This window comes from Ptychodera flava, chromosome 14 (assembly GCF_041260155.1).
Source record: "Ptychodera flava strain L36383 chromosome 14, AS_Pfla_20210202, whole genome shotgun sequence".
In the NCBI taxonomy this organism is placed as follows: domain Eukaryota; kingdom Metazoa; phylum Hemichordata; class Enteropneusta; family Ptychoderidae; genus Ptychodera; species Ptychodera flava.
Window position 1 is genome coordinate 11019650 of NC_091941.1, and position 25911 is coordinate 11045560.

General features: G+C 37.5%; 2 protein-coding genes across 3 annotated transcripts in view; one reads left to right on the forward strand and one right to left on the reverse strand.

Annotated features, from left to right (window-relative positions):
* On the forward strand, positions 1-18844 carry LOC139149332 (MAD2L1-binding protein-like). Its single transcript, XM_070721047.1, has 2 exons — positions 1-381; positions 15761-18844. The coding sequence occupies exons 1-2, from the start codon at positions 193-195 to the stop codon at positions 16301-16303; spliced, it is 732 nt and encodes a 243-aa protein (XP_070577148.1). The 5' UTR covers positions 1-192; the 3' UTR covers positions 16304-18844.
* Positions 17802-25911, reverse strand: part of LOC139149329 (tetratricopeptide repeat protein 27-like) — a 23169-nt gene continuing 15059 nt past the window's right edge. For both annotated transcript variants that reach the window (XM_070721045.1, XM_070721044.1), the window contains exons 12-22: positions 24823-24945; positions 24264-24341; positions 23042-23191; positions 22531-22629; positions 21932-21984; positions 21256-21334; positions 20649-20796; positions 20156-20292; positions 19624-19735; positions 19037-19137; positions 17802-18709 (exon numbers count right to left, since the gene is read on the reverse strand). In XM_070721045.1, the coding sequence (XP_070577146.1) occupies positions 18596-18709; positions 19037-19137; positions 19624-19735; positions 20156-20292; positions 20649-20796; positions 21256-21334; positions 21932-21984; positions 22531-22629; positions 23042-23191; positions 24264-24341; positions 24823-24945 (1194 nt within the window). In that variant the 3' untranslated portion in view covers positions 17802-18595. The remainder of the gene's footprint in view (positions 18710-19036; positions 19138-19623; positions 19736-20155; positions 20293-20648; positions 20797-21255; positions 21335-21931; positions 21985-22530; positions 22630-23041; positions 23192-24263; positions 24342-24822; positions 24946-25911) is intronic.

Below are 25911 nucleotides of genomic sequence, written 5' to 3' on the forward strand. Positions count from 1 at the left end.
ACAGCTGTAGAACGAAAGTGTTCGTTCACGCCAAAAAGCATGGATTCCCGTCGGAAATCGCACCCAAAAACGGACAGAAGGAAGGACGGCAGCGTAGCGCAGTGTAGCGCCCCCATAGGGCAAGGAACGAGTCTAGAGAGGATGGCGGGACGTGCAAACAAATAACAAACAAACGAACTTGAACACTTCAAAATGGAGGCGCCAAGGGGAATCCGTAAAAGAAAGATCGCATCAGTAGAAACCTGCGACGTGAGACTTGACGGCCACGTTCCCTCACATTTACAATCTAGATTGGTCATGGAAACTATCAAGTATCTCCTTTACCAACGAGAACAGATACCGATGCCGCTGGAACATCTGAAACGTCGATATGTAACACAGGTGAGCTGAGTTTGACCCTATGTCAGTATGTGTTAGGGTCATATTTCGTCGAACCATGGAGGTAGTCTCTGCTACCTCCATGGTCGAACGAAGCCATACCAACTATTTGCAGTTTTATTTCACCATTTCGAGCGATCCAGTATGCCATTGTGATTGTTTCATAGACAACGGTGTCGCAACGGAAAATATATAGGACCGTGCTTTATAATAAGTTGTGATATTACAGTGACGGCACCAATTATTTTGACGATGAGATACAGCTGGATATTGATACACTACCGAATTAGGTTTGTCAGTTTGCTCACAAATTTACCCTTTTAGTGGTCAACTTTTACAACTTTGCGCCAACATCAGACAGACTAAAACAGCAGGTGACGCAGCAAGATGTCTGTAAACTAATTTACTATGTAGTATGTGTATATCTTTACAGCAGCTATCAGTTTCAATGGTGACACACACAGAGACTGGTTGCCAAGTTTTACAAGCAGTTCAAATTCACGGAGAGGTGGTAAAAGAACGACGTTACTGCAAATTTAGACTCGGAGGACAGTGTTCTTGTAGTTGAATATCAATAAAATTCATGACTTCAAAAAAAATCTAAAACTAACAACACAAATCGATCTGAAAGAATCAGAACGTTTGAGTAGCGATAGCAATGTCTGGAAGTCAGGGCTTTGAGTCAGCAACTTTCTAGTCTAATAAAACTCAGACAACGACATGTTCTGGTATTGCCAGCCATGGTGGGGCTTTGTATACATACGCTGACACGTAATTAGCAGCTATCAGTTTCACTGGCGTAATGATCTGTACATTTGTACAAACAGACGTTGAACCAGACAAAAAACACAACATGGATGGCTCCCTGACGACACCAGCTGAAGTGAGAGAGAAGATTATTCAGTTGTATTTAAACGGTCTGTCATTTTCAGAAATTGGTAAACGTTGTGGTGGTGTTTCAAAGCAAACGGCCAACAACATTGTTTTGCGGTACTTGAAAACTGGCAGTTTCCTGCCAGGCAAATCATCTGGAACATCGGTAAAAAAACTGACTGCAAATGTTCTGGAGCATATTGAATACTACAAAAGTGTAAAACCAAGCATTAATAGGCGTGAGATACGGCAGAATTAACTGGTTCATGGGGTATGTACCGAAGAAACCCTTCCCTCCCTCTCCTCAATTTCAAAGGAAAACAAATGACGTTCACGAAATAGCCTGAAACCCCCAAGTTCACTTCGTACTGAAGTAGGCCCCGATGTCAGCTCATTGAGTAATGTGGTGTCATTCATTTGTTGATAACCAAAGTAAAGTTTGTTCATTTTACACATCACTCTATTATTTTTGAAGTCATGAACTTTATTGATATTCAACTACAAAGAACACTGTCCTCTGAGTCTAAATTTGCAGTAACGTCGTTCTTTTACCACCTCTCCGTGAATTTGAACTGCTTGTAAAACTTGGCAACCAGTCTCTGTGTGTGTCACCATTGAAACTGATAGCTGCTGTAAAGATATAAACATACTACATAGTAAATTAGTTTACAGACATCTTGCTGCGTCACCTGCTGTTTTAGTCTGTCTGATGTTGGCGCAAAGTTGTAAAAGTTGACCACTAAAAGGGTAAATTTGTGAGCAAACTGACAACCTAATTCGGTAGTGTATCAATATCCAGCTGTATCTCATCGTCAAAATAATTGGTGCCGTCCCTGTAAATGACGCTTGGAGTGTACTTTGTGGTGCCGTGCCGATTTTATCCCTTGCCGATTTCGTCCCCAGCGCAGCGCAGTGCTGACTATCCAACAGGGCTTCACTGGGATAAGATCGGCAGCTATAGCTGCCGATTTCGGTTCTGTTGCCGATTTCGACCCTCGACGCAAAATTCAAGTTCACGCTAAAATTTCTTTCGTATAATCTACCCGTGGTCACTTTTGAGTGTCTCAATTATGTGAAAATGTATTATAAGTTTGGGGAAGTGCATCAATCGGTGTAATTTACTTGGAACATAGAACTGCTAGGCCTATAGCTGCCGATTTCGGTTCTGCAGTTGCCGATTTCGACCCTCGACTCAAAATCCAAGTTCACGCTAAAATTTATTTCGTACAATCTATCCAGTGGTCAATTTTATGTGTCTAAATTAGTTGAAAATGTATTTTAAGTTTGGGGAAGTGCATCAATCGGTGTAATTTACTTGGAGCATAGAACTGCTATAGCTGCCGATTTCGGTTCTGCAGTTGCCGATTTCGACCCTCGACTCAAAATCCAAGTTCACGCTAAAATTTATTTCGTACAATCTATCCGGTGGTCACTTTTATGTGTCTAAATTAGTAGAAAATGTATTATAAGTTTTGGGAAGTACATCAATCGGTGTAATTTACTCCGGGAATTTACTTGGAACATAGATTGCCGATTTCGGTTCTGCAGTTGCCGATTTCGAACTTTAAATTTTAACTTTCATACAGGTTCATCTACAACAGAAAAGCTTTTCCATAAGATGGCCCTGTGAGAACACTTGAGAAATCCATCTCAAATATCAGTGGTCCCTAAATTTTAATTCTCATCATCATATCTTGATGGTTAACAGTTAAACGATTTCTGAAGGGTGTGAGGATATGATTTGTTCAATACACAGTGTTGAATCTAGGATGAGAAAGTAGGGGCATTTTGGCCCATGGACTTCAATTTGGGGGCTTCTTTTGATAATTGGGGGACATTTTTGCATTCATTAATGTTCATAAGATTAATTAATATTCATTTTTTCTTACTGTAATTATTTATCCGGTATTATACAATAATTAAGCAGTGTTTCACCCAGGTTTTGCTAGCATGGGGACACAGTGACCCATAGTAGGTTTAAATGGGGACAAAATACATTTTGAGGGAGGTAAAGTATTTCAATAAAAAACACAGTACAGTGTCATTGTGTGTCATCTTGACTTGTTACCATATTTGATGTTAAATAGGCAATTCTGGTGAGTGCATTAAAGGTAAGTCTATAATAGACCACTAGCGTTGTGTCAAATTATGCAAACATGAAACTGTCAGTATCACTTAGTTTACTGCATTCGCATAAACTGCAGGGCTCCCCTAGATGACCAAAATGATTATCCAACTCAATAGCCAAATCAAAAATCTTGTTGCCACTTTGAATAACTTTTACGCAGTTTACGATCTCAAGTGTGGAACCAGCTATAACTATGCTTCAAGGGCCGATTGAAGTTGGTTTGTGACAATTTTTTTTCAGCCATTTGTCAGAAATTACAAAAAACTTTAGGACATTTTGCGAAAAAACCGGCCATGCCAAAGGCCGGTGAGTAACTGGATCATTGCCTTTTATGAGTGAGTGACCATTTGAAACTCAAGGGGTCCCTAGAAATTAAATTCTCTCATGTTTCTAATGGCATACCCCCAATACGTTTTCAAACAAATCAAAGCAAACGAAAAATATTTAGATTTTTTTGGCAGATAACACATATGGAATGGAGCTATGAACATATTTTGGGGGTAATTTTCAAAGATCCATGTGAATTCACACCTTGTGATAAATTCATGCTAAACGTTAGGGTATGAGTATGCCTTTATTGTCTCCAATTGCAATGCAACAATACAATATTCAATAATGGATTTATCTTTGCGTTGTCATACTTTCATCTTTTATTCTATCAATAGAGTGTGGTTACATGATGTATGAGGCGACTAAAATGAAACAGCGTTGGTATATTGTTTACAAGGAAAATATAATTTTTATTTCATCCAGTAATGACAGTCTTAGCATTTTGTACTAATTTCTGCAGTGAAAGCAACATTCCAAGTTTATTTATCATGCCCTAACATGTATACTAACAAGGAGAACATACTAACTGATATTTTGTTAAACATGCATCTTCTGGTACTCTCACATGAGCTGTGGTACCATCGTCTACATTCTTGACACTGAACCATCAGTGTGTCCCTAACATAAGGCTGTCTACAATGACAATAAAGCTCTACTGACAACACTGTGGGGGCTAAACATCTAGGCTACCACGACGTACCTCGGCCATGCCTCGGATGCGTACGCGATCTTGCCAGTTTGCGCCCCATTATCGGGGTCCAGACACTTCGCACCAAAACCAGTTCGCCCCACACAACTTCGTCCCAAAACCATTTCGCACCAAAACCACCTCGTCCCAAGAACTACCTCGTCCAACGCCACTTCGCCCACAGTACCACCTCGTACTAAAACCACTTCACTAAAGTATACTTCCGTCAACTCGTCCTAAAACAGGCTAAAACATCGATGCCACGATGTATCATAACGTTGTTTTTACCTACAACTTGGCTACCACGAACCATTTATTCTTCCATGAAACCATACGGTATATTACAAAAAAAAAGAAACACGCAACTACTAAATGGTACATTTCAGGTGCCGTGCGCGTGCGCGTGCCGTGCCAGTCGCAAACATCTCATTCAACAACACCAGAACCAATCCCGTCGAATACTCCTCGGTCTGATCCTCTACCGCCGTCTTCCGCGGTAAACCAGAGCCCAGCGAAATTCTCACAATCGACAGAGCGTTCGCCTACCGTTCCAACTCCCAGTACTCCGATCGCGTACGCTAACCGGTATCAGAGTCGTCCAGATGAATCGCGTCGTAGCAGCGTGATGAAGCTGATAGTCGGACGAGTTCTACATATCGCCGGACACAGTCTCGCATATCGGGTCCGCATCGTCCACGATTCATAAGAGATGACGGTCGTAACGTGAACTGTAATGTCCTTGTATTAGGTGACTCAATTACTAAGTACATCAACACGAGTTTGTTATATAAGAATAAGCGTTCTGTAAAGCTTAGAGCTTCAAATATTGATGAAGCTTTTTCAAGTTTGAGAAATGTCAATAATATTGATGCAGAGATTGTAATCTTGCATATAGGGTCGAATGATGTTGGTTACTTACGTGATGATGTAATAATTGATGGAATAATTTCACTGTGTAATGATTAGAAGTTAAATATGTCTGTCCTAAAGCATTGATTATTGTGTCGGGTATCTTACCTTTCCATGGTGAATACTCCATTCTAAATAATCAAATCCAGTATATTAATGAGAAGGTTAAGAATGCATGTTCTGACATAAATCACTGCGTCTTTGTAGATCATTATAGATTAGGTAACAATAGTTATCTGTATCACAGTGATGGAATTCATATAAATTCACGTGGCACAAGTTTATTGGTGAGTGATATTAAATGGGGTGTCAGAGCAACAAAGAGAAGCGATGTAACCACTCATTCTCGTACATATAGATCCCCGTCAAATTTTAGACGGGTGGATAGTAGAGATTCTTTCCAAGGAAATAGGCCCTACAATAGAAGGCCATACTATAATTATGGCAATGGTTTATACGCTAGATATGATCAGGGTGATCGCAACCAGTTTTAGATTGTGACCAGCACAGCAGATATGTTAATGCAAGTTACCTGTATCACAGTGACGGAATTCATATAAATTCAGGTGGCACAGGTTTTTTGATGAGTGATATTAAATGGGGTGACAGAGCATCAAAGAGAAGCATTGTTTCCTTTCATGTTGTTTGTTTTTAATGTCCTGGGACTGTCTGGATACAGCCACTAATGGCTACAATATTACACTGTGCTCCAAAAGAGTTGTTGTGTGTCCATTAACTTTTGTCAACCTAGTGCTAAATTTAGCACACCTGTTATTCTGGCTACTTTTTTCTATTCCTATTTGTAGTCAGCTGTTCATAAAGTTTTCCTTCATTTATCCAGTTCTGTTATTCAGCTTTTACACTGACATGTGTTTTGCCTCGCAGAGACAGAGTACTGCTGTTTTAAGAAGAAATTTAAGCGTTCTTTTTTACGTGTTGGAAGTTGGAACATCCAAGGTGGTTTATCAAAAAAATGTGATGATGAAGATTTTCTATCAATTGTTAACCAATTTGATATAATGTTATTCAAGAAACCTGGCTTTCGAAGTCAAACACTGTTGCTTTTGATAGTTATAGTTATTTTAGATCTGATAGAAATTTACAACATAAACGTAGTAAACGTGCTGCTGGGGGATCTGTTGTTGTATTTAAGTCATGCTTTAAGTCAGGTATCCATAAGATGAATTCAAAATTTCTGACTTGCTCTGGGTAAAACTTGATAAGGATTTTTTCTCATTTAATAGTGATGTTTTTATGTGTTGTGTATATTTGCCTCCACAAGGGTCTGTAATGCATGTAAATAATGATTATTTTGAAGCTCTTCATTCTGAGATTCTTGAATTTTCGAGTTTGGGAGACATAATTTTAGTAGGAGACTTTAATGCTAGGACAGGTAATTTGCAAGATTATATTCAACATGATGACATAATCACTGTCCTACACCTAATGATTATATTCCTGACTCCGTACATCATAGAATTTCAATGGATAATGGTAATTGTGGTATCAATCCCTTTGGGAGACAACTTATTGATCTTTGCATTCAAAACGGCTTACAGATTTTAAATGGTAGAACTGCAGGGGATCTTTATGGAAAACCAACTTGTTACAAGGGAAATGGATTTAGTACAGTAGATTATGGTATTGTTGCAAAGAATTTAGTGGACCGGATAGATTATTTCAAAGTATATGCTTTTACACATTTCTCTGATCATTGTCCAATAGGTTTTTCTATGAATATAAATAATATTGTGAAGTGGTCAGTTGATGTAGAGTGTAAACCATGTCCAAGTAAATATTTGTGGAATGATAATGCTAAACAAGATTTCTTAAATACTCTGCAAAGTTCATCAATTCAAGAAGACTTTAGAAATTTTAATATTGACTGTCAAAGTTCCCATTCTTGTGATGATATTGTAAAAGTATTTGAAGGTATTATTCACAAAGTTTCAGATCGCTGTTTGCGTAAGGTTACGCCGAAATTGAAAAAGAAGAAATCAAAACGTGTTTTTCAGCCTTGGTTTGATAAGTCTTGTTTTTCACTTCGTAAAGATCTTAAAGATTGCTGTAAACTGTTGAATCGCTACCCAAATGATCCACATATTAGAGGGAGATGTTTCACTCTGAAAAGAGATTACAAAAAATTGTTAAAATATAAACGGTCTTCTTTCAGAGAGAGTCAATTGAGGAAGTTAGAAAAGGTTTATTCCGAAGACCGTAATGATTACTGGAAATTGTGGAAGGATATTTCAGGGAGTCATGTCAGTAAGAAAATAGACTCGTCTATTTCTCCTAGTGAATGGTTTTCTCACTTTAAGCAGTTGGGTAATTTTTCTTGTGAAGAAACTGATAATGTTTCTAAACGTATTCTTTCTGAATTAACAAAAATGGAAGCGGCCAATGAATATGATGTGAGTTTTATTCTTAATTCCTCATTTACAGTATCAGAAATTTTAAAAGCTTTGCGTAAATTAAAATCGGGGAAATCCCCAGGTGTCGATGGTATTTTGAACGAAATGCTAAAATATGGTGGTTCTTCCATACTTACTCCATTGTGTTCATTATTCAATGTCATCCTCAGATCAGGAACGTTTCCAAATGCTTGGAAAAAAGCATATTTGGTCCTGTGTTCAAATCAGGTGATACATGTGATCCGTCAAATTACAGAGGGATTTCTATAAATAGTTGCCTTGCAAAACTGTTTACCTCTGTGTTGAATAATAGGCTTATAAACTTTCTTAATAGCAATGGTATTCTTTCGCCATTTCAGTCTGGTTTCAGAGCAAGAGGAGAACTGCAGATAATCTTTAGTTTTGCGTTCAGCTATTGATCAGCATGTCTATGCGAAATTTTCTCAGTCAAGCTATAGTCCCAGTCGTAGGTACCTATATTGTTGTTTTGTAGATTTTCAGAAAGCATTTGACAGGGTTTGGCGTACAGGTTTACTTTGGAAATTACAGAAATATGGCATTAATGGTAATTTTTATAGCTTAATTAAGTCCATGTACAACAACATTAAGTATTGTGTGAAAAGTAACAATTGCTTTACTGAAGAATTTGACTCCAATTTAGGAGTTAGCAAGGGTGTAATTTAAGTCCAACTTTGTTCAATATTTTTATAAATGATCTTCCCAGTACATTTGGTTCCAGTGAGGACTGTCCTATCAAACTTGGTAAACTCCTTTTCAATTGTCTAATGTATGCTGATGATCTTTTATTGATTTCAGGATCTGAAACAGGCTTACAAAGCTGCTTAGATAAACTTCATAGTTTTTGTCGTGAATGGAAATTAACTATTAACATAAAGAAAATGAAAGTTATTGTGTTCAACAAAAGTAATCATCTTGTAAAAGGAGTTACACTCACTTACAATGGAGTGACTCTTGACTTAGTGAAAGAGTACTGTTACCTTGGTTTTGTCATTACCCCAAATGGTAAATTCAAAGGTAATTTTCACAATCTAAATTGAAGGCAATGAAAGCTCTTTTCAGCCTTCGTAAGGGCCTTCAAAGTGGTTCACTTTCTGTAAAAGTTGCATTATCACTCTTTGATAGTTTAATTGTTCCTATTATGACATATGGCTGTGAAATATGGGGACATGAAATTAATGACAAGTGTAACTTTCTCAATGATGTTAGTATTTCTTATTATAGATTTATCCTAGGAGTCTCTAAAAATGCACCGTCTGATGGTGTTGTTGGAGAGCTGGGTAGATATCCAATACACTTTATGGTGATAAAACACATGCTCAAATACTGGCATCGATTGGTTTTATCAGATGACATCTTATTGAGATCTGCTTATACATCCAGGTTGAATTCAGATTGGTATATTATATACAAAGCATATTGAACTCTCACAGTGGGAGCGATATATGGTCTTGTGTTTGCAATATTAATTCCACAGTTAATAATGTATATGATAGTTTATGTGAAACTTATGAACAAACATGGCTGAAAAACATTCATAATGATAAAAGGAAGTGTGGAATGCAGAGGAATAAGCTCCGAACTTACAGACTTTTTAAGACAAAATTTGAATTTGAAAGTTACTTGCTAGATATAAGGTCTTTTACCTATAGGAGGTGGCTGACAAAACTAAGAATTTCGGATCACAACCTACAAATAGAACTGGGTAGAAGGTCAACTCCTAAAGTTCCTGCAAATGAAAGATCCTGCAAGTTTTGTAAGTCTTTAGTTGAGGATGAATTTCACTTTGTTATAGAATGTCCAAAATACAGAACGTATCGAGATGGTCTATTTTCATCCACAAGTTGTATAATCCAGGCTTCTTGATTTGAATGACAGAGAAAAGTTCATATATATCTTTACTCACAAAGATAAACTACCTCTTGCCAAATTTATTTCTTGTACTTTAGTTCCTCCCCCAGCAGCAGCTTCATCCAGTGTTTGCTGAGTTTTGTAATTTTTGCCTTACCGCACTCCTTGAGTGTGTTGTTGAGCAATAAAGTATTGTATTGTATTGGTATTGCGTGATGCGATGTCATTTTCTCGAAATGTGTACAATTTCAAGATTTCAGTCCTGGGATGATAGAAAGGTGATTAAAACTTCACTGGCAGTGGTCGGTTATTTTCAGCTTTTAACGGTTAGCGATAAATTCGAGAGTGAAGTGGCATTGTTTTTGGGGCGCAATGGGTTTTGGGCGACGTGATTTTTGGGGCGAAGAGGTTTTGGCACGAGGTTGTTTTGGTGCGAAGTGGTTTTGGTGCGAAATGGTATGGGACGAGATGGTATGGTGCGAAGTGGTTTTGGTGCGAAGTGTCTGGGAACCCCATTATCGACCAATACTGTTTCATCTGCAGGAATTTCGGTACAAGTATACGATTTGACAGGCTATAATAAGAATGCTTCTCAACAAAAAGTCGAAACGGCTGACATGTGATAGAAGGAAGTGGCTTCAGATTCGGGGCTACATGTCTGGGGCCGTTTTATGAATAGAAACCATGTTGGATAGTCTGCGCATGTGCGGGGACGAAATCGGCAAGGGATAAAATCGGCGCGGCAGTGGTATACGCAGAAAACAGGGAGGGCGTGGGGACGGGACCATGGGGACTATAAATATCATACGGATTTTACTCATAGTCTGCGCGCCCCTTAGACGGCTGTATATGCAAGTAAATAAAGCAGGTCAGGAAACCAAATGGCTATGCAGACTATACCATGTCGTCTTCCGCGTCCGATTTCACAGATGGAAACTCAATGGTCACATTTCCCAAAAATACACAGCATAACGTTTTCCTCCTGTTTTCATTAAACAAAACAATGGCAACATTTGTTGTCAAGTTTTAAATCACAAGTCTTTGCAAAATAGCGCTGTTCACAGTTACAGGTTTGTTACTACGGTAAATATAGCTGTATGCGCGCGACATCGGACATGCAGCTTGAAATGCAGACAAATTTTATCAATGTTGCATGCATGGCCGTTTTTGCAGCTTGTACCATATGGGAAAGAAATCAGTCCCCTGGGGTGGGGAGGGAGTTTTTTTGTGCAACGGTTTACCTCATTTGATTTTATTAAGGTAGCGACTCGGGTTCATTGTCACTTATTTTCAATCCTCATTTTCACAAAGAAGACGTGGTCACACACCCGACATGTGGTACTTTTTTTATCTGCTCGGTCACCGAAGAGTTCAGAAAATTTGTTAGTTTTTAAAAACAGTGCGCATACGGCTGTTTTACTCAAAAACACGTGTTTTTTAGTTTTTTTACTCAAAAAAGTGTAAGTACAAATCTCCAATCGGCCTTGGTGATCTGTTTACGGCAATCGACGGCTGGGTATACTGGGCAAAAAACCGTGTCCCGAATTTTTGAAATTCGCTTTTGTTTTCGCACAATGCACCTTCAAAGTGTCAACTTGACGTTTTTTGCATAAATTATCGGCCTTTGTTCACGTTTGTCAGGATATCTTCACTTCCAGGCCTTTATCGGAAATCTGAGACACGGTCTTTAAGATATATTCATTCACTGTCCACAGGTGAAAAATCAGGCTAGTCTGTCCAGGCGCCGCCGACTTATACTTATTTGAATAATGTACGCACTGCCAAAAACGGAACTGAGAAAATCGACGATTTGTGTAAACGACCTATGCGTCACACATTGTGACCAAGAAGTCCGACTCGCGCACCATTTTCTGCGAATTTTCTTACACCAGGAATAAGTTGAAATATTTAGAGTCAGTTTTGCGAATTTTGAATATGTTTAGGATTGCAGATCGTGTGAAAACAGAAAGAAATTATACACTGAACTGGCAAATGCTTAGTGCCAGCAGTGGGTGGTATTTACACAACAAACACAGAGGGGTAATTAGCGATTTAATCCATTTTTGGAACGTTTAACTAGCATATTAACTGTATACTGTTGTCTCAACGGTTACAATCTGGTTACCAGAGTTCACAGTCAAGACGAAGACGTCGAAACTTGCGTACAAAAGTCTATCCGATCGAGACTTATGTGCTGTCGTCGCGCGATCGCGTCGGGCATTCACTTGTTCTTGACTCAAGTTGTCTACTTCCTGTCTCGCGATCGGCAATTTATGCATGTTCTTTGTGAAAAGTGATTGTCAAGTTCATGTTAGCGCAGACAGTGTGTGAACGGGACGTCACTTGCTAGTTTTCCTACCTCAAGATGAGACGAACACACGTAACTCTTGACAACATAAAATGTCTGTCGTATTTTCTTAGCTTTTGCACCGCACTGCAAACTTGTCGCCCTTCGTTACGACGGGAGAGATTGACTTGTGTTATTTTTTAAAACTTTATTTATATGTGTTCTTGTACCGATTTTATCAAACTAATAATAATCACGCCGTAGCGTAGAACAGTGCAGGCTGTCATCGACAGCGTGTTCCGAGAGACAGAGTATCGACTAGTCTACAGTGGAGTCACTCGACTTGCGCAATACCAGCGCACACATAATTATTTCGGAGATTTTTACTTTTAGTCAAACTTTCGATCACTGCCCTCATATATGAAAAATTGCTAGTTTCAGCACTTCTTGAAGTTGAGCCGGGTTTGTTTTACGTTCAGTGTTGAGGTCCAGCTAGCAGCTGTGGAGTCTGCGGGTAGTTGATACTAGTAAGTTTAGACAACACGCACACAAGAATCATTTGTGAACCCTCGCAATTCACGTTTGACATAATTTAATTTTTGGGTTATATTTAAAGAAAGAAAAGGCATGAAATAAAAAAATATTTGCATTTCGTTTCGAAAAATTAGCAGATCGGTGAACTTGCTCTTGTGAATCTACATTATGTGTGTATGAACTCCTGCACTGGCTTGGGAAACTCCTTGACATAAATGTCGCGTGATGTCGGGTACGGTGTTGTTCAAGGTTTCTCAGCAGACAAGAAAAGACTGCACGATAGAAAACTCGAGTTTAAAAATATAAAAGAACACGATACTAACACCAAGCATGTACAGCAAGAGTGATAAAATTATCGCAACTAACAGAAGTTTCACCTCGCTCAGGATAATTTTTGGACTCGGGTATGTAATCAGCATAGCCTAATATGTTCGAAAAGCAGCGTGTCAAATACTTTCATAGTTGTTGAACTGAGCACGTCTCCGTTAACGTCTGCGTCCTCGGCCAAATCTGACTCTTCACTGCATTCTTGATCGTTATTGCAGGGAGTATTAGCCAAAGTCGGATTGTTTTACATATAAATCGACCTTTGCGCACGTTGCCGTCTTTTTCACGTCCGCTTTGTGGACCTCGCTTGCTTTTTCGACGGTACGGAGCGCGAGCGCCGGCTTTGGTCTGCTCGACGTGTTTGCCCGTACCGATACATGCGGAGTTCAAAACGCTGAGCCTAACGTTGAAGCTAGCGCATGCGCACTATACCGCAAAGCCTGTACATAATCTCTGCGTGTTTATCAAAGATATCGTGGTCGGTAATCCGCGACCGTTACAGTTATGCTCAACGGAAAGTAGACGATGAGATTAAATGATACCTTACTCAATTACTAATTTACATCAGACACTTTATTTCTAAAACTACACTAGTACCTCACAATATTGCTTGCGAGCGGCAAGTTCTCAAAGACAAGAATAACAATTACCAGACCTAAATGATTCCTAACATAACAGTCGCTGCCTGCTTCTCTGCCGACATGAGTACCTTATCTCTTTCGACTGGTTTATTGCCGTAATCTTATACCACGATACTAATTACACAGCGACAAAAAGACAACTGTAGTTCTTGCTGAAATGAACGTCATCGCCGGGGTAGACCGGCCGACATTGTTGAGACACTGCTCAGTAAGTGTCAAGTAGATTGGATTTTTCAATCTTAAAATCATGACTTCTGCTTTTGCCAATTTTCATTTTCTTTGACACTAAAATGCCTTAAAACAGATTACCCCTAATTCTTTGTATGAAAATGCCTCGACCTAGCCCCCCCCCCTAATTCTTTGTAAACAGGTCCACACTTACGATTGATAACAATGGGTATTTTGCCAAACCATGGTGGTGAAAATGTTACAATCAACTGCCACTCTGTAATTTGTGCTAGAGTGAAGATAAGTGTGGACAAAAACATTTGGATAAAACTGACTTAATTTGGCAATGTTATCACGCATGGGGGTCTCTAGCTATGTACCATATCGCCAACTTTACAATTACCTAAGCTACTGATGATTAATGTGAAATACTGTCTATGTGTCCACTGTTCTGTGTATCTCTTCTAGCAGTCAAACAGTGGTGCAACTATTCTCATGCATACTCTTCCAAGTACATTTGATTGGGATGTTTAACGTTTTGTGTTTATTATATCCAATCAAATGAGACTTTGTCTATCTGTTATTCAATGGCTCAAATTGATGAGGGTCAATTACAGATTTGTATAATCCTCTACAAGATTTACTCGCCAAACCAGAGAAACCATATAATTATTGTCTGTCTCAAGATATCTTTGCAAGAGCTTTTCAGACAAAACGTTTGATTCATGAATGATGAAGATGTTTCATTATTTGCCTTTTATATATCTCTTTGAGAGGCACATATGTTACTTCATGCTTCAGCCAACTTACAGTTGTCTTTTTGTCGCTGTGTAATTAGTATCGTGGTATAAGATTACGGCAATAAACCAGTGGAAAGAGATAAGGCACTCATGTCGGCAGAGAAGCAGGCAAGCGACTGTTATGTTAAGGAATCATTTAGGTCTGGTATTTGTTATTCTTGTCTTTGAGAACTTGCCGCTCGCAAGCAATATTGTGAGGTACTAGTGTAGTTTTAGAAATAAAGTGTCTGATGTAAATTAGTAATTGAGTAAGGTATCATTTAATCTCATCGTCTACTTTCCGTTGAGCATAACTGTAAGACAAAAGGAAATAATGGCACGCGGTGTAGCTGATAGTTTGCCATTTTAGTAATATTTCAGGAATTTCCCGGTACGATGTGACCAACAACTTTCCCCAAAAGAAAGACCACGTGTCAGTGGTTCGAAATTTGAAATAAAAACAAAATTGCTAAATTGACCTTTGAACCTGAGTCGCATCGTTAATTTTGACTGTGATATTTCAAATAAAGTTCAAGTCCAAACCGTCTGACTGCTTTCTTGTTACTACAAGTAATTTTATTAATTTTGACTGTGGTATTTCAAATACAGATTTCGACTCCACACCATCTGACTGCTTTATATATTACCGACAAGTCCTTATCTCCTCTCCAACTTGTGTATACGCCACTGTAATTGCTCCGAAAACATTGCCAACTTGCTAATCCGCTGTCGGTATCAGCGGATTAAGTGATTGAGTCAACACCACAGCAGTCTTACATGCATTAAATCCTTATTTCTCTTTGACTTAAATAAGCTAATCCGCTGATACGCTCAGTCATTAACAAGTTGGCAATGTTTGCGCAGCAATTAGAGTGGTGTGTGCACTGGTTGAAGAGGAGATAAGGAATTGGAAACACAGGAGTCGAAAGCTTTATTGAAATATCACAGTCAAAATTAATAAAATCAAATATTAAAGGTAAACCGTTGCACAAAGAAAACCTCCTCCCCGCCCAAGGGGACTTTCATCTGCCCCCTGTGCTTGTACTCTGAGTCGTAAATGATTTTTAGTATTCATTTTTACACTAGCAGTCGCCCACTGAGATGTATTTTTGTCGTTCTTGCATGCGTAATTTTCAAAAGCGTGATCTAAAAATGCGGACAAATATTTATTTTTGCATATTAATGAGAGAACAGTGACGTAAACTGAACGGCCCTCTTGATTCTCATTCCCATCATCCGTGTCATGGAGGTGTTGATATTTCGTTTCTAGACAACAAAATCTGTCCAACAGTAAGTGAACTTGGCGTAAAACTCAATCAAGTTTCATTGTACGATTTCCAGAAATGAATGGATCATTTTAATCAGTGTTGAACAGTTTTTGAGTTTCAAAGCAAAACATGATCATTGAAGTGACTTTGGGTTAATTTCTCTCCTCGAGGAAATGGAATCAAGATGCAAGAAGAGACCGTCACTGGAAGACAGGAAGTGTTTACAGACACTGGAAACTGTGGAAGAACTATTCAGCCAGATTGACAATGTCTTTCAAATGACTCATGTCAACAGAATCATGGTACTATTCGGATCAACTGTTGTCAGTCCCAAAGAAGTGTATGTGTTAGACCTTAGTTATCTCAATAGTGACGTCATCATGGAGGATGCCAGCTGTAAGAGTGGTGTGAGGACTCTCATGAGGGCGCTGATCACAAACAGGGTGCTCTCAGAAGTGGACAGCCTTCCTAAGACCAATACAATGGTTCTCCTTGAAACCCACAGAGACAGTCACCAGGACTGGTTCAAACCAAAGACATCTTTCAGAATGCCAATACGAGGGAAGCGTTTTGAGATACGGTATTCAAGTAAGGACACGCAAGTCCCTGTTGAAACTATTAATAAGGAAAACTACATCTGGTACCAGGCTCCTCGACCAATCAAAGGTTTTACACTAAAAACACAAGATGCACCGTCTGATATCTTCATTTAGTAAACTTAAAAAAAAAACATACTTATCAATGAGTGAGAAGAAGCAATGTTTTGGAGACACACAGACACAAAATTAGAGACAATCTTAAGGTTCCAAGACAAGAAATTGACCTTCAAAAGCTAACAATTCTCTAGTGGTTAATAACTCAGAACCCCCGTAAATAATGTATTTTCTGAAAGTGTAGATATAGGGGAACATTTTGGTAACCCTAGTGTCATCATTGTTTACATAACTATTACTCACAGGTAATTTGTATAACTGGTTTTCCCTATGTTTTGTTTCAATGCTTTGAGATATGTGGCTGAAATTTGTGCGAGTGCAAGCTGTCCTAAGAATCTTCATAAGTGTGTGTCAGAATTTTTTTAAACCTTCTTAAACAGTTTTTATGCCAGAAAAAACTTCCAGAGCGGTGAATTTAACCCTAGTTGATTTCTGAAAAATTGTGCTCCAAAAATACTAAGCAAGATATAAAAAATCTGAGACACACTTTGGAAGAGCGTTGTGACAACTTGCATTCCATCAAGTTTGAGTCAGATATTTGAAACATATGTGGAGGGACAGTGATCGAGACACAACATAAGGAAACCCGATTTTTGAAAGGTTATGCAAATTACCTGTCATGTGATAGTTATGTAAACAATGGTGACACTGTGGTTACCAAAATGTTCCCCTATATCCAGGCTTTCAGAATATGTATAATTTACGGGGGGCTTATTAACCACCAGAAAATTGTTCGATTAAAAAGGTCAATTTCTTGTCTTGGAACCTTAATAACTACATAGAAATTTAGTGCAATATAGTAAATTTTATGAGAAGGAAAAAAATTACTGTAAGGTTTGTCTTCTTGTATCAAGAGCTGATACTTGAGTTTCTATTTTGGTCTTTAAATTGATACCAGATTATGGCGTCATCAGCAAGACTTTTGTGAAATGCAAAAAAAAAACATCATGGAACATAAATTGAAATGAGTGCAACAGTGATCTAAAGCTGATAAAATTTGTGTCAAATTTGAGGCACATAGAGACTGAGAGTCTGTCTTTTAAAAAGACAATTTTGAAAGGACAAGCTTTCACTAAACGTTTTTTAATGTTCTGTATGAAAGTATTTTTTACGGTACTGTTTAATCATGATAACACAACACTTTAACCTTCTGATCCCCATTATGTACAAAACCTGTTGTTTTCTTTGACAAAGCTAGATATCTGCACAAGAAATGGAGTGAAAGAACTGAAAGTATTGTCCACTTTTATGACCTGAGACTTGACATTCATGCTTGCAACCAGTACACAAGATTTCAAAACCATTACTGATCAATCACACTTGATAACATCTACAGCATTCAATGCCACTGTGGTTTTAAGCATATAATTAATACCAAAACTGACCTATTGAATGATAGCCAGTTACAGCTACTTGTCCCTCTTTAGGAAATAGATATTTTTAGGATGTAAATATTGTAGTTCCATGAACACAAAGTAACTCACTCAACACCATAGTATGAATTCATTGTCAGATTTTATTTGATTTAGACTCGGTGACTCTTATGCAGATAAAGCATGACATGCACAATGTAGCTTAAATCATAGACAGTAGAAGTAGAGGGGTGGGGGGGAGGGAGATCTGTCTTCCCCCTCTACTGTCTATGTTTAGATGTCTCTCAGATACCTCTACAGTGATTACATTTCTCAGTTTCATACCTTGTGCTCAGGCATACCCAGATACTTGCCCGTAAACATGACAGATTTTCATGGTGCTGAAGACTTCTATGAAATAAGATACATCAATATTCGATGAAATAGAACTGTAGATGTAAATTTACATACAAATTTCAGCTTACATACATTTACAGAGATGTGATGGAAGGCAGTTCATGTAGACACTATAGAAAGTGGCCTTCTGCAGACCTTGAAGCCTAATATGTCATTGTAGACAGATTGTACATTTTTTTTGTCATGTAAAATGTGTTGTTTTTTCATCAATGTTCTTGGGAGGGGTTTTAGACAATACATGTACTTGTGCAAGGGTAGTGACTTCAAGGAATGCGATTCTTACTCTACTATGTTTTTAAATTGTGATGCAAGTTGTAATATGTAACATTCTGATCAAATTGTTTCCATGGTGAGTTCACCGCATCACTTGATGTACAGGCCCTCCGATGCACTGCCATGCCAATGAAGACTGTATGATGTATTTTTTTCAAGCTGTTAAATATGTAAAATGGGAAAATGTTCAATGCAAGCTCCATTTTTAAAATAATCACTTCATGTGATGTAATCCGGGACATTTGCTGTTTTATTTTCTTTGGTGAATTATTTCTACAATAGTCTGGAGTTGTTGCTCAGCTGTTTTGTACATATCTATCAGATCAGGATGAATATTTCCAGTCAGTGGGTCTTCGTGTGTTTGCTGCAATCAGAAATGAAATGAAAGTGACATCATTAAATGATGGTTTTTAATATTATTGCCACAGCTTGTGATTGTCATGGGCTTTGTGCTGAAACATATTTAGATGAATAAACCATGGCATGATGTTTATCCATATCTGTTATTAGGCATGTTGTCTGTTTTTTTTTGCACCTGAAACATTTGCATTTCTAAATTTTCTAAAAACATCAAATAAATCTGACCAATGTACACTTACTATAGTTTAAAATACATATCAACATGCCCTGCTGTTCTACATTGACCTCGAATGACTCAAATCAGATTTGGACTCACATGATCTTTGCCTACCTTAATCTTTGTCAGGACTGGCTTCAACATAAGTTTGCCAGAAGATAATAACTGGATGGCCTCTCCTGAGTTTTCTTTGTTTGAAGCACAGCGACAGTATGCTACAAGCAAGATGAGAGTGGCATACAAAATGTGACCAAACAATTGTGATACAAAGATTGAAAAGCAATGTACATTTGTGAGGATCATTGGATGAAAAATGTGACAAGGATTGTTGTCAATGACTGTCAGTACCAACATACTTGTAAAATGCTTTTGACAACTCTACATTTTGAAATGACTTGATCATTTTATGGTAGTGACTCTGAGGCACAGCACTCTAACCATGCCACCAGCAAGCTATGGTAGAGCCACCATTGTTTTCATGGGCAGGTTGTGGAGCAAGATAGTGAGTCACACACCAAGTTCCATGCATTTGTTCTGTGCAATAAACTTGAATAAAAACAACAATGCAATTTATGTAATGATTGGCGATGAATGGTGTGAAGTAAATTCCAAGTAAAGACTTGTCAATATTCAGTAGGAATTCATTGCAGTGTGGTGGATAGGAGACTATGAGTTCACTTCCAAAGGAAAGAACCATGTACCTTCAGCAAGTTGTAATGACTCCTGCAGAACATCTTTGCATGACTCAATCTCTTTAAACCATGCTGATCTCTGTATCAGCACTCGATGGGCTTTCTGTAAACACTGCACAGCCTGCAATAAAAAGGGAAAGAGGACTTTTCTTTGTAACACCTCAAATTGTTTAATTTTATTTAGATACTTCATGAACTCTAAATCATTTTTAAGGTTTATTCCGTTTTGCCTCTTCTTTCTTTGTACATGTAGGTGAAAAAAGAGAGAGCACGAACAGCAGATCCACTTAACTTCTCATTCAAAATCAGTGGTTGGTGGAAAAAATCTTTGTATTAAAATGTCCATGCAGCATTGTTCATATGAGATTTTTTTGTCTATAAGAGGTTTACATTATGCATAACAGTGTTTCCAGTGATAAAACGTTCCTACATGCTTTCACATATTTTTTCACATTTTTGTGATTGCATTTTTTTCACACCAGTATTTTCCTGTGTAAAGTCAATCTGAAGACATACATTCTACTGAAGGAATTTGTTTTACCTTGTCGTTTTCAAGTTCATTCTCTGAATGGCAGTTTCCAAGTAGAGTGGCGTAGGCTTTCCAGATTTTGCCATCATTGGTCACCTTAGAAGTCTGTCGTCCAAACAACTCTAGTGCTTTACTTTTCAATCGGCCAGCTGTAATTACAAGGGATGAGAAACTGTTAATAGTGTGACGACTCTAGAGTTTTGTTGCGACTCCGTCCAGATGATCAACATACTTTCGGTTAATGCCATGACTAACAATAGTAAATAGACAACAAGAGCCTAGTTCTCCAGAGACCCTGATTCTGATATCATGTCATCTCCATGACAACATGTCTTTGTAATAATAACCCTACTCTCTTTTCCATTTCTATTTATATTGTCACATATCACACAGATAACTTTCATCTATGTTAAAACTGACTTTATTTCCCATCATAGTCATCTCAACTTTCAATCTACACATCAAAGATTTGCTACAAATAAGGACAATGAATGCTCTCTCAAACCTGGGTGTCCATCAGCATCGGGGAGATCTTGTACAATTGCGTTGGCCAGTATCTGTAAGACCTCTGCGTCTGAGTACGGATCTTTCAAATCTAGTAGCCTGTGATAAGCACGGATCAAGTCTTCAAATTTACCAACATCTGTACAAGTCTGTAAATGAAAACAACATTGCCTGACTTTGTTGCCATTTTCTCTTTGTTTTTGTTCATCCCAAAGAGCTGTATTTCAGATGGCCAAGTTGGACTCATGTTTGTTGAGGAAATTATTTTGATATTCTCTGTTCTTTTGTCTTTAGACAAACTCATCACTGAAAAAAAATAAATTCATTGAATGAAATACAGAAATATTATATATATATGTGGATGTAGACTGATTTGCAATGATGACTGATGACCAGGGGTGTCACTGGGGTTAGAATACAGGTGTATATAGCTAGAGGACCAAAAGAAAAACTTTGTAGTTCAGATCAGCATACATGTATTTGTGTCCACTATGTTCACTTGTACCATTTTCGCAAACACAAAACCATCAACCAAATCACTATAAAAGACAATGAGACTGACACTGGTTTTATTGTGGAAAGATAATTTTTGAATGCAGTGTACTCACAAACAGGAAGTTTTCCCACACTTTCCAGTTGTCATAATTGCATCTGAAGGATTCTTGAAGAGTCCTGTACGCTTTCATTCTACGGATAAATTCAAAAAGTCTTTACATGTAAGATTCAAGAGTAACAGTAGGTCCATTCTGCTTAAGGTAGAAATGTCTTAGGAACAGAAAGTCAGACTAAAACTTTTACAATACTACTTTGGTCTACCACTTGTAGAGGCTCATTTTGAATCTCATGTTCCAACATGGAGTAACTAAATTTCACTGGCTACTTTTTGTTGAAATCAAAAATTTCATTATTCCTGATAGAGTTACAATATGGATAGTAGCCATTTTGAATTTTACAAGCTGGTAAATATTGGATACTGTGTCTATCTTATGTAAAATTTTGCATGGTAACCCCTAATTTTCATTACTTTTCCAAAGGGAATGATTTTCAGTTTCCTTTTGGTGGTTTAAGCAAAAGTGTAAATCTGCAATTTTGAGGTACAAACTACCTTAAAGAAATGAGGCATTCAAGCTGTCACTTTGACCTCTGCTATATGTAAACACCTTTATACCCAGAATACCTTGCAACTATGCCACATTTACATATCTCAGGCTTACAATTTCATAAACAGAATGACATAATGTATGTAATTGTCGTATATTGTTAAAATCTCTCATTTACACTTACTTCTGTTGTGTCCTGATGTATGCTGTGGATAGATTGTTCCATGCTTCAAAATTCTGAAAAATCATGAAAACAATATTTTCATGAAGTGGGCAATTTTTATTCCGATTTCACCTCCCATTTCATAATTGACTGCTGAAGCAGGACTCAAATTTAGTGACAAAACATTCAGACATTTTGTTTCTTATTAAAATCATTGTTGAATTTATCATAAGTTTATCTGCCACCAGTTCATTTCATTCAGTACAGTCTGGCAAGGGAAAGATATCCTTACAGATGGTAGAATCCACTTCATAATACTGTTAACCAAGTCACTGAATTTGTTATACCTAGAGCTAGATAATGTAGTGGCTACAACACAGATAACAAAATGATGTTGTACATATGTAAAGACTAATATTGCAAACTGTGAAAAGAAAAATCACATAGAGGAGTTTGGTCATAAAGATGGTGTGAATTGCTTGACTCATGACCAGACAGTAGCAGACTATAACAGCGTGTAATTAGATGAGACACATTCATTTTTATTCAAAGGTTTTCACGAATTTTTAAATGCAGTTTCTCACGTTTCCTTGAATTCTGACACATGACAATGAACTCACATCACTATCCAGCGACGCACATCTATGATATGCTTTGATTGCCATGTCATATTTCTTGGTCTCCATGGCAGCAAAGCCCATCTGAAACCATACATTGTACTGAAAATGGGACAAAAAATATGAGCAAAAGTTGTCAATTCCAGAGAAAAAGAAATTATCAACATATTATCTCAATTATGAATACTGTTTACTATGAATGTAGAAAAAATTACCAGACGATAAAGTAATTCTTCACTCTCAAAATGTTTCCAGAAGTTGTTTTTCTTTATCAACTATGAATGCTTTCATTACACAACTTGTGAGTTTGCCATGATACCAAAGTGACCTTACATCATTATATTGCCAGCTTGGCAACAAATCAACCTTATTTTGAAGTTCCACCTTTCACTAGAAGAAATATCATAGAGTCTTGACACACTTAGCTGAAATATGACCTACAAAATTGAAAGAACATCTCATTCTACACAGAAGAATTGGATTGGATTGACTCTACTAATGGTATCATTTTTACCTGTAAAGCATTAATTTTCAGCGACATTTCAAAATGTTGGATAGATTTTTCATACTCCTCTTTGCTGAAATAGTGTCTGCCAAGTGATCGCTGAGCCCTGGCACTGTGATGGTCAGACTTCTCCCAAGCTTTCTCATACCAGGTGTGGTCCTGAAATAATAAAAAAAACCCTCATTTTTCAGACTTTTCCTGTCTCTAAAAAACTACATATTCATGCTCACCCTGACTACAATCCTTCTTCACCCACATAACTCTATAGATGTTTGACTTTGCCACAGAGAACAATATCGATTTAGCGACATGTGGCTTCCAGGAGTGATCTCACTGAAATTCTTGATTCTGTCACAGATGTTCAGGCAAGTTAACAGGAGACTTTGTCGTTCACAAATAACATAAGTACCTTAATGAAATAAGATATAGCATTCTGATAGGTGTGAGAAAATTCAGCTGTATTTATAGAAAAGATGATTTCACAACTTAACTTTCAATCTAAACATATTAGTTCTTATTACTGAACTTTCAGTTGCAACACTACAACCTTCATTAGCAGATATATATCAATATCGTGACATTTGTACACCCAAATCAGGTTATAGAATTTTGGTAATTTATACTGGCCAATGTATAGGCTCCTTAATACTCCTTTTGAAATATCTAGGATGCCTGTCCCTATTTTTAAAGGGTATTAAGGTTGTAGAATTACAACAGAAAATATCTATGACAAAACTAGCGTGTTGAAATCAAAAGTTATAACATTATGACATTCTAGGTTTGGTTCAAAATGGCTTATGGATAAAGGTAAGTAATTTGTTGTCTGCATTTCACACGACAAGGATCTGAGGACACGGGTTACATGAACAGAGGGTTACAGTCAAGGGTGATTGAGACCCGTAACTTGCCACCTTTAGATGTGGGTGATTTGACTAAAAAGCATAATTGACCATAACAAATGTGGAGTGTACTGTATTCGACCAAACAAAAATAATTGCTAGGTTTGAAATGTGACAAAGGTTGCGACAGTATTTGGAATGAAGTCTGTTGGTGATTTGGAGAACATGGTAGAATACAAGTTCAAAGGCCATTCAATATTTTTACCATTATTTGCAAAATCAAGCCACCAATATTATATTTTAATTTTTGAAACTTTGTGCCATCATAGGGCTTTACGCTGGTCAGGATCTCAAGGTATTACAATGGAATAAGCTAGAGTGTGATTCTTTACCCGCGTAACATCTCCAAGAATACACAACAGTTTAGGAGTTTCCTTGATCTTCAACTGTTCTCTCACCAGATTCTCTGCCTGATAAAGTGAAGACACATACCGAGAAAAATATCATGAAATATATCTACTGTCCACAATTTTGGTCAGTTATTGGGAGAAACAAATCTGAAACGACATCACACTTTGAATACTGTATGTGGTGTTGTATTTTAAATCATTTGGTACCACCTCATCTATATTGACTATAATTCTAAAGCATGTGAAATTTTAAAGTTCAGATATCTTCATGCATAATCTCATACTTAACCCCTAGAGTAACATAGGTCTATGATTGGAAAATATTGACAATTTTCCTTTCGTTTCTTGTCCTCTAATCTAAAACCTGACAACTCTTAGTCTTTCAGTTGGTAGATAAGTATAAATGACAATCAATGATAAGAAATTTTGTGAAAATTTAAATTGCCATAAATCCAAAAGGGGTCATTTTCAAATTTTGTGAGTCACTAGGTGGGAATTTCAAAGGAATTAGAATTAATTGTATAAAATCTACTTCAGTCACCTTTTCAACTCTGCCAAGGATTTGGTAGCATGCAATGGCATCCTCCCATAACCGCAGTCTAAGATACACTTCCAAAGCTGTTTTCACTGCTCCAAGTTTAATCAACAAACCAGCATACTCCCGCTGATAAGGAAAAAAAATGAAGTAAATATCAAAGGAAAAAACTGCATCAGTATGGGACATCAGATAAAATGTACCACTGTGACAGTCTTTTGGACATTCACGTTTTTACACAATTGTTCGGTCAGCAGCTTGTTTGGACGCATTCTAAAGCCTGTGAAATAAACTGAGTTTTCACTGCCTTGTTTTTGTGAAAAGTGAAAATTTAATTCTTGTCCCCAGTGGTCATCTTTAAAGCCCCACTAGCTGTAACTCTTGAAATTTATTGACCTCAAAATATCTTCCTATTCTCTCCTGGTCTCTGAATTCTACGCTCTGAAGGGATATGGGCTTTTCCCGCATTAGGAAACCATTCTTTTGTGGAAGATTTGACAATTAAATTCAAATTTTAACAGTCATTTTGATTTCCTGCCATCTTCAAAAATCGGTTATATTACAAAGGAAACAGAACATACAATGTTACACTTGAAAACATGCATTATGTTGGACTTCTCTGTGCAGTTTATGTGAAGATTTCAGTATAGATAAGCACAGTATCCACGGTTTTTGCTTTTTCCCATGGGGCTGCGATTTAATGTTTGGGCAAACATGTAATCACAGTGTACTCTTTATCTTGTTCAAAATTGCATATACAGTTCCAGCGGGTAGTTAATAATAAGTGTATACACACACCTAAATCAGTACATTCTCACAAACCTATTTTAGTGTGAAAGTAAAATCATAAAAATAATGCTAAAAGATACAGCTAGCGTGGTTTTAATTTTAAATATAAATTAGATAACCCCAAATTTCCATTCTTGATCATGAAAGAGAATGGTCTACAGTTTCCCTGAGAAAACTTTGAGCAAAGGTCTAAAGCTTTCTTTTTTGATGTGTATATTACTGTAACACTGATAAAGTTTTAATATCTGCATGAGTTGTGTCACTCAACTGGTTACAGTAAAGGGCCGTAGATATTTAAACCACACT

What these genes read in the sequence shown, in the direction of transcription:
- LOC139149332 (XM_070721047.1), top strand. Translation starts at nt 193, where the DNA reads ATGGAGGCGCCAAGGGGAATCCGTAAAAGAAAGATCGCATCAGTAGAA. An exon ending in AACGTCGATATGTAACACAG is followed by an intron (nt 382 to 15,760) that starts GTGAGCTGAGTT and finishes TCTCTCCTCGAG; the next exon opens with GAAATGGAATCAAGATGCAA.